The 9,588-nt window shown below is 39.7% G+C and overlaps 1 protein-coding gene across 42 annotated transcripts in view; it reads left to right on the top strand.

The window, feature by feature from the left end:
* The window catches only part of Neb (nebulin), a 221,833-nt gene that overhangs the window by 21,770 nt on the left and 190,475 nt on the right, over window positions 1-9,588 (top strand). For all 42 annotated transcript variants that reach the window (XM_023721397.1, XM_023721387.1, XM_023721355.1 and 39 more), the window contains 8 exons: window positions 1,941-2,045; window positions 2,887-2,994; window positions 5,116-5,232; window positions 6,739-6,843; window positions 6,939-7,046; window positions 7,141-7,245; window positions 7,797-7,895; window positions 9,148-9,252. In XM_023721397.1, the coding sequence (XP_023577165.1) occupies window positions 1,941-2,045; window positions 2,887-2,994; window positions 5,116-5,232; window positions 6,739-6,843; window positions 6,939-7,046; window positions 7,141-7,245; window positions 7,797-7,895; window positions 9,148-9,252 (852 nt within the window). The remainder of the gene's footprint in view (window positions 1-1,940; window positions 2,046-2,886; window positions 2,995-5,115; window positions 5,233-6,738; window positions 6,844-6,938; window positions 7,047-7,140; window positions 7,246-7,796; window positions 7,896-9,147; window positions 9,253-9,588) is intronic.

The raw sequence follows: 9,588 nt of genomic DNA, 5'->3' as shown, positions 1-9,588 counted from the left end.
ACCAGGGGGCAGGGCTGGCTGGCATGTGGTGCTGGGGGATTGAACCGCGGTCCCTGATGCTTTTGCTAAGCTTGTTCTAAGTAGGTGCTTTAGACCACCGAGCCATCTCTCCAGCCCCTGATTTGCCCTTTTCAATCCTACAATGTTTCCCCGTTTGATAGAAAGCTAGGGGAAAGGATGTACCTCTTAAAAAAAATCAAAGATTAAGAGATCTTACCCTGAGATGTGTATACATAAAGAATCTCTGAGATTTGAAGTGTCTGTGGAGATTTCACAGCTTTCTCAGATTCCTGAAGAGGTCTTGTCCTCCAAAAGATTAGAAACACTTCTATAGGTACTCTTAGTAAATCGAAAAATCAATTCTCTTGACTCTAAGTCTTTAGTTTAAAAAGAGGCAGGAAGTTAAATCAATTGGTAATATAATACAAATCTTAATCTCAATAAAGATTTCCAATGAAGAATTCTCTCAATTTTCTTTCTTCAACAGTTTCTTACTTTCTGTTATGATGATAGCTGTTATTACAAGAACTATAATGTGTATTTGTATAGCACTATAGAGATATAAAACCCTCTTCGGTGTAGGATCTGATTAAAACTCCACAGTATTCCTGTGTGTAAATGTGTCCCAGCATTTGTGGTTGAAGAATTTGAAGCTTAGAGAGACTAAATCAGAGCTTTCATAATAGTCGACTAGAGACTTAGAGTCAAGGACCTAGGACTTAGGTCCAGGACCTTGGTTCCTTGATCCCAGGCTCTAAAATTAATAGCTATGGCACCCAGGCAAGATGGATGAGTTGTTACATGCCTATAATCTCAGCATTCAGGAGACTGAGATAGGATTGAGAGTTTAAAGCCAGGCTGAGCTACTTAATGAGTTTGGGGTCAGCCTGAATTTAGTGAGATTCCCCCAAGCAAAAACAAGCAATGAGAATAACAAAAACTTGCTATTAATTACCATATTTCTTTTTGCAAAGAAAGAGGCATTTGGAAGAAGTCTGTGCTTCCTTTAACCCAGGCTCTTCATAACACTTACTCTTAACACTGTTCTGTTGAATGTCTATAGAGAACTGCTTTTGTTTTCCTGGAGCACATGGTGGAAGGGTAGCCACGCAAGCAAGCAACTTGAGACCCACTGGTTATGTCTTCAGCACAACCCAAAGAGCCACAGAGAATAGTGGCTCTAACCAGTTCTAGATCTGGCTGATGGCCTCAGGCTTGGGGTTGGCTGGGTTAACTGTTTCAAGAACCTCAGTTCAAGGTAGTTTATATTATAGTCTTGGCTCCTTTTAGGGTAGTTGAAAAAACATCTACAAGATAACTTCTGTGTGCTGCAATTGGTGTCAGATTCAAAGGATCTGAAAATGCCAAAGATATAGCAAGGAGCTCCTGGCCTGAGCATCAGGTGGAGTCGTGTTTGAGGCTAAGGAGGAGCAGCAGGTCAATTTTTTAATTATGTAATTAGTTATTAAATTTCTTTAAGTATAAATGAGGAAACTTTACTCACTAGCCTGTATGATGAATTTTTTTGTTATTGTTCCCTCTGGGCAAGTAGGAGTTTTATTTAAGCTTAGTGGTTAGTGGCTAAGTTTGCTTGGCCTGCAAGTCTTGTTGATAGGTTTTATGGTAACTGAATTATAGAGCATGAATTCTGACTCTCTTGCCTCCAACATTTGGGAACATTTGCAAGTTCTGAATTTACTAGGTTCCCAAACTCATTAAAGGAGGGGGAGTTAGTAGTCTCTATTTTCTGTTGCTGCTTACTCAACTGTCTAGTTGTATTAAGTTGACATTGCGCTGAAAGTTTTCTTGAAGATACTTATTACGGAGCTAAAAACAACCTGGTTAATGTATTTAAACAATTCATCATTGTTACTTAATTCACTCTCTTAATTGTCAAGTCTTAGATTTTGCTCATCTTAGTTTTTCTTTTATTTTCCTAGCAAAAATACAAAGAAGACTATGAAAATAAAGTCAAAGGCAAATGGAGTGAGACACCTTGCTTTGAAATTGCGACTGCCAGAATGAACGCTGACAACCTCAGCACAGTGAGTAGGAAGAGATAGCCAGATGCCCCGCGAGAGACCTCTTTCCTTTATGACTCCAGTTGTCCCGAACACCCAAGGCCCCTCTTGTCAGGGGTGAGAGACTTGATGCAGAATGCCTATTAAAAAAGAAATTCCAAAAACCTTTTTTCTTGAAAATATTACTTTGACCAATTTTTATTATTTTGACCTCAACTTTCACAGGAACAATGTGGTGACAACCTCTTAATGATTGCAAAATGCAATTAGTGGGAAATAAAGCACATCTTTTTATTATTTGCCTAGGGAACCAAACGGTATATTTGTAAAAATGATTAATGCAGCTAGCACCATTTCACTGGCAATCAGAAATGAAACTTTGCTTGCTTTCTTTCTTTCTTTCTTTCTTTCTTTCTTTCTTTCTTTCTTTCTTTCTTTCTTTGAAACTTATTTCCTCCCTCCCTCCCTTCCCTCCCTCCCTCCCTCCCTCCCTCCCTTCCTTCCTTCCTTCCATACCAGGGATCAGACTCAAGACCTTGCACTTGCCAGGCAGGCGCTTACACAACTGAGCTATCTCCCCAGACCTTTTGCTTTTTCTTTCTCTCTTACTTTTCTGCTCTTGGACTTCAAGAGCTCTTTCCTAGTAGGCAAAGAAGGCTTTCTAATTGTTCCTGTAGCCCATTCAATGTTTCCAAATCTCTGAAAAATTGCTAGTTAGTTTTGCGATGGCACCACAACCTCTAAGTTTAATCTGATCCACTGAAGCCCAGCGGGTATGGCTCTGAATCCGTCTCCAAATGCCTGTTCTCCTCTTAAACCCATGCAGTTTGTTTCCACAGAAGTTCTTGTGTTTAATGTCTTACAGAGGAAATATCAGGAAGATTTTGAGAACATGAAAGACCAGATCTACTTCATGCAGACCGAAACGCCAGAATATAAAATGAATAAACAAGCTGGGGTGGCAGCTAGCAAGGTATGAGGAAATTGTCCCATTGATTTTGATGGTTTTAGTGGCATGAATTGCAGAGAATTCTGGCTCTTGTATATAATTAAAGAAAGAAAGGGAGATGGTTTCAGCTGAGACCAGTGGAGCCTAGGCATTTGAAGAATAAAATGAAAACAGCAAGAACAACAAAAGTACTTTGGAATTGTAATAGGCCGACAGATTTTCTTTGGTCACGACTGAGTATGATAACCCTTAGTTATCATCTACAGTATTTTTTATTATCACCAACAGCATTTCACAGAATAAAGAGCCTTTTGCTACTGAGAAGTAGAAAGGCTGTCATCTAAGCTAGCAGAGCTTCTTCTGCCAGGAAAGAAAAGATACCTCATAAGAAAGTACAAGCCCCACACCCTGTGGAATGGCTTTGGTAAGCATCAGACACCATGGCACTCTAGAGTGAGGTGCTTCTTAGGAAAACCATACACTGAGAAACCAAGCACATTTAGTTCTAATTCTTGCCAGACCCTGGGCATTATCAGAAGAGAGAATGCAGGAAGATTACACCACTTAGGAAGCTAGTATAATATCCAGGTACAAGACAATGGTGTTCAAACTCGGGAGTAGCAAAGCAAGTGACAAGAAGTATTGTGAAAGTAGAGCTAGCCTGGTTTTCAAATGGATCGGGTATGGGATGTAAGATAGAGGTTTTGGTATCCAGCTAGATAGATGGGGCTTCCCTCTTTTTTCTTTTTAATTTTTCTTAAATGTTTATTATTTATTTGGTACAGGGTCTTGCTATGCAGCTCAGACTCATAGTGATCCTCCTGTCTCAGCCTCCCCAGCATTGGGATTACAGGTGTGTGCCACCACACCTGGTTTTTGGGTGGCATGGCACACCTGGGTTTCCAGAACCAGCATGGCATGCAGTACCATGGATCTAACCTCAGTCATTGCACTTTCCAAGCAGGTGCTTAGACCACTAAGCATTCTCCCAAACTCAGGTTTCCCTCTTTGAGATAGGAAAGACTGGAAGAAGTAGGTACTTTTCTTGGAGGTGAAATGGGGACTCATCTTTAGCCATGTAAGATTTGAGATTCCTTCTAGATATTCAAGGAAAAATGTCAAGTGGTTAGTTGGCTGTAGGGAAATTTCAGCTGAATATATAGATAAGAGACCCAACACTGGGCTCCGATCTGCTGCCAAGTGTTACAGTGCACAGTGAAGAGAAAGGCTATTTGTGCCTCCCATGCCACGGACTGTACCCTGTCATACTCTGTGTAGGCTGTAGAGTCAGTGCATCTAAGTTACAGTTGAGTATCTCATATCTGTGAATACTAAGCTTGTTGACAGGTTTCTGAAGTTCTTAAATATTGGAAAACTATCTAGGATTCCTCCAATTTTATGGTTATTCTGTCTGAAAGTATGGTTTATAATAGGGATCATGGTCAGAACCAGTGTCAGCTTCTCATTCTATTACCTGTGTACACTCTCCTGATAGGGCCTTACTCCTGCGTGCACACACATACACACACCCCACATGGACTTTACGCTCCTGCCCTTGCTGGAATTGAAAGGGTGGCAGACAGCAGAGAAGGACTCAGTGAGCTGCTGCCATTCCTCCCAGCCCAGCTCCTTCCTCCCCTTCCTGCTTGCACAATAAATATGTGCATGTGTAGCACACAGGTGCAGGTGGGCCTGAAAGGGAAGGTTGATGGTGCTTCTGGTTTCTGTCCTTTAAATATGCGCTGGAAGATGGGCAGCTGGGTGAAAATTCCACGGCAGTAGGCTGCGATGGGTGGATATTATTTGTGTGTCTTTTCTTCTCCCACTGTTTATATATCTTTGTCTGAGGGCAGGGACTGTGTGTTATTCTTTATTGTCTCTGTCTCAGAGTCAGGCACATAATTAACTCCCTGCAGATTTTTTTCAATGAATAAATGAATGAGAAGAAAAGGTATCCTGAAGATTTATGCAAATATCTCTGTTGCTGCGACTATGAGTTACTATGAGTATTTTGCTCACAAAATGTCAAGCTGCCATTTTCCTAAAGAGAAAATTGAATTGTGAAGCTATGTTATAATAGTCATAATGGAAATGAGGACAGAAATAACCTGCAGAGGTTCTCTATCACTTTGTTTCATCTTATAGGTAAAATATAAAGAAGATTATGAAAAAAATAAAGGAAAAGCAGATTATAATGTACTTCCTGCCTCAGACAACCCACTGCTCAGGCAGTTGAAGGCCGCTGGAAATGTCCTGAGTGATGTGAGTGTATTCTTCTTAAAAAGCATTTTTTAAACCTTAGCTGCAAGAGAGATGAAGTTTTTCTCCTTCAAAAATGACTACATGTATATACAATTTTGCAAATACTTTATGGTTATGGAGTAGCAATTTCATTGGAGCTACCTAAGCACAGGAAGACTGAGAGCCTCTGACTATGATTTTCGAGGCTTGAGGGTTTAGTTCCAGGCTTGAGGGCAGGAAAAATCTCATCTGTATATGAGCTCTGGATTTTTTTGGCCTCTGAGTGGTCAAAGAGTACATTGTATAAGTGTTGGGATTCTGACCAAAGCAGAGGTTGAAATGTAAACCTTAGTGCCTGAAAACATCACTTGAAGATTATGGGACTTAAAAGTTGGCTCCCTGCAGCTTCACAGGAATTGCTACTTTTCACTTGTGGAATGGCTAAACTCCTGCCTATGCCAGTGGGTGTAAAACAGATTAGGTAAATAAGTGCTGGCCTGGTATTAAAGATGAACGGCCCAAGACAAGGAACCACATAAACACACACACATACACATGTGCACACAGAGACTGAATGTGTGATTCCTTCAGAAGTTTCCTCCGGTTAGACTGTATTAAACCTTCTCAATGGCTGAGGACCTCGTAGCTTGCTGAGTGGGTTAGTCACAATCTCTTTTTTACCCTGGAAATAAGTCAGGGTAATGCACGCATTTAATTTGGGCATTGGGAGGATGATGTGGCCCACCAGCAGGTGGGAATGGATCTGTCTAAATAGCTCTGCTGGGAAATCAATGCAAAGCGTTCTGCTTTTTGAATGAAGGACACCTTTTTCAAACATAAAATCCCACGTTCTAACCTACTTTGTTGGCAAAAACAGGACTAGAAACATTGAAAATGAAAAGAATCATTTAAATTTTGAAAACGCAACATGAAAAAGTAGCCATGATCTCCTTTCTCAGCTGTGTGCATAAAACCAAAAGCAGTAATTGGTTAATGTTCAAGCCAAAGATAAATCCCATTGAAGAAGAGTTAGCAATGCCTTGTAGTTTGCATTCTCATATAACATTTATATTTAAGGAAAATTGTTTGTATCATGAAAGTCCCCTCACCTTGGCACAAAGTAGAAGAGCAACAGTGCATTTATTAATTTATATTCATTGTTTCACATTTTGTTTCTTAAACAACTTGCTCTTCCTCAAGGCCTTCTTGTTTGCTGTGACCTCATTAGTGAGGGAGCACGTTAAGAGAAACAAAGAGGCTGAGACACATACAAGTAGTTCCAGTGAATGGCTTGGTCAGAAGTGGCACAACCTCTTTTTTTTTAACTTCTTAAAAATGTTAAACACTTACACTCTATAATAATTGTTACTAGGAAAGACTCAGGATTCTTGACACCCTATGTTTGTCGGTTGTTAAGAGAGTTGACAGACAGTATCTTTTCTTTTGTTTAGTATTGGAAAAATACAACTGCTATATTCAGTGTGGGAGTACAGGAATCTACTTTAACTGATTTTTCTTCTTTGACAGAAACTATACAAAGAAAACTATGAAAAGACAAAGGCAAAGAGCATAAATTACTGCGAGACCCCCAAATTTAAGCTCGATACAGTTTTACACAACTTCAGTAGTGATGTGAGTAATCCTGCCGTCACCCTCATGTTAAAAAAGACCTGTCACTTAATAAATAATTTAATCAAACAATAAATGAAATATATTTTATCTTTCAGACCAAATATAAAGATTCCTACTTAAAGAATATTTTGGGACACTATGTGGGCAGTTTTGAAGATCCTTATCATTCACACTGCATGAAAGTCACAGCTCAAAACAGCGATGTAAGTTCTGAGATAAGTTTAATTTCCAGAATAACAGATTTTGGGGCATGAACATGGTGGTAGCAGCATACACTGGATTTGTTTCACCTCACAGAAAAACTACAAAGCAGAATATGAAGAGGACAGAGGCAAAGGCTTCTTCCCTCAGACCATAACTCAGGAATACGAAGCAATCAAGAAGCTGGATCAGTGTAAAGACGTAAGTCTGTAGGAATAACTGCAAGTGTTGGGGCTCTGTATAATGTCTAGTGGCCAAGATATATTTAAAATTCTGATATTTTACAGATAAATATAAATAAGGAAACTGTAAAAAATAAAATTTATCTTGTAGTAGATGTACTGGGTACCTCTATATTTCTTTTTTTTATGTATTTAGTACAGGGTCGACAGGGTCCCACTAGGTAGATCAGACTCATAGTGATCCGACTGTTTACAGCCTCCCAAGAGCTGGGATTACAGGTGCGCACCACCATGCCCAGTCTCAATCGCCACCTGAGTGCCTCGGGGGCAGGGCCAGCACAGGATGCTAGGGATCAAACCCCGGCTGCTCAGTGGCATAAAGCCTGACTAGCAAGTGCAAGGTCCTGAGTTTGATCCCCAATACCGCAAAAAAAGGGAAAAAAAACCAATAAGTATTTTATTAACTACCAGTTTTACTTCTTTGAGGAGATTGCTGTTGCTCTTGCTTGGCTCAAAGGCCACCTGAGATTTGGCAGGAATTACTAAACTACACTCCTTGCCCTCCCACAGCACACCTACAAAGTCCCTCCAGATAAGACAAAGTTCACTCAAGTGACCGACTCTCCCGTCCTGGTACAAGCTCAAGTCAATTCCAAACAACTGAGTGATGTAAGTTTCTCAGAATATCCAGGAAATGTACTTATGAGGGAAAACATTTACACATACAATCCAATTTGTGTGTGTGGAGGGGGGTGGGTGGATGGGTGGCATCCAGAACCTCCTGCTTCCTAAACTGCTCTACCAACAAGCTACTCCCCAGCCCAAAACATCCAATTTTTTGTTACATTTATAAAAAGGCTATGTAAGTTTTAGCGAGTTCAACTTATATACTTTGTAATCACCTAAAATATTTTTCCATTTGATTTCTTTGAATCTTGTTAAGTAGGTAGCACTTTTGGTAAAATTTTTCCCTGATGGAAATTAATAGAGCTTAAAGCATTGAAAAGAATGAGTTCTAGAGTCAGACAAAACTTCCAGCTCTGTCACTTATGACCAGCTGGCCAAATTATTTGACCTCTCTGAGTCTCGTATTATCTGTTTGCAGTTTGTGATGGTTTTGAAAATGAGATGTGTGTTACTACGCCCTGTGGCCAGGAGTAGATATTCAACATACGAGATTTCTCTCTTCCTAAAAAAGTCTTTGGAAAATAGAGACATCATCACAAATTTTTTTACATAAATTTAGAGTATAGATTTTAAAACTTACATTTAATACCACAGATAAAAATAAAAGTAATCTTACAAATCTATGGCCAGAAGTAAAAGCTTCAATCAGAGCATCACCAACAGTGATGTGTATGTGAGCTACAGAAACGATTCACTAGTGGCCATTGACCACGCATAGAAAGGCAGGTGTGTGTCGCAGAATCTCCAGGGCCAGTTGTGATACGCATAGCAGTGAAAGAGCCACCTTTTTCTGGTAGTGTCCTACCGTGGTGACACATGTGGTAACAAGTGTCCAGAGTCCAGCATGCAAGTTCAGTGATACACGTATCCTACTTAGCCTCTGCATATTTCTTTCATTTATTTATTTTTGTTGCTGTTTGTCCTATTGTCTTATTTCCTTGGTTTTTAGAGGCAGGATATCACTATGTAGTTTGGGTTGATATTGAACTCACTATGTAGCCCACGATGGCCTCAAATTTACAGCCATCCTCCTGCCTCAGCCTCCCCAGTTGTGGCTTACAGGCAGGTGCCACCGTGCCTGGCTTGGATTTCTCTTTCGATCTGAGCAACTTTGCCAGTTACTTCACAAAACACACCAGACAAGAGAAGGCTCTTTTTTTAAAAAAAAAAATATTTTAAACTAATTGATTCACCTTCTTTCTGCCCACTTCCTCACTGCCTTTCTCTCTTTTAGCTAAATTACAAAGCAAAACATGAAAATGAGAAGTTCAAGTGCCACATACCTCCGGATACTCCTGCCTTCATCCAGCACAAAGTCAATGCCTATAATCTGAGTGATGTAAGCTCCTCGCGTACCGCACCATGTAATACAGTGGCTCGGCACAGTGCAATGTATATTTTAATGTTAAAGACGGAAGGAACTGTTAACATTTATGTCATATTCCTATATCTCTGCCAATGTGACATAGGATTCACCTTATAAAATGTGTAGCAATCTTGTACCTAATTTCTTTCACTTAAACAGTCTTGACATGTTTTAACCAATATTCAAAATACTACCATTCATGTATGGTTAATAGCAGGTTTTTTTTTAAACTCTGTTTCTTTCTTTTTTTTAATTAATTAATTTATTTATTTATTGTGTGTGTGTGTGTGTGTGTGTGTGTGTGTGTGT

Source organism: Octodon degus, unplaced genomic scaffold (genome assembly GCF_000260255.1).
Source record: "Octodon degus isolate 3935 unplaced genomic scaffold, OctDeg1.0 scaffold00082, whole genome shotgun sequence".
In the NCBI taxonomy this organism is placed as follows: domain Eukaryota; kingdom Metazoa; phylum Chordata; class Mammalia; order Rodentia; family Octodontidae; genus Octodon; species Octodon degus.
The sequence above is the reverse complement of the archived record's forward strand: the minus strand, read 5'-3'. Positions and strand labels throughout refer to the sequence as shown.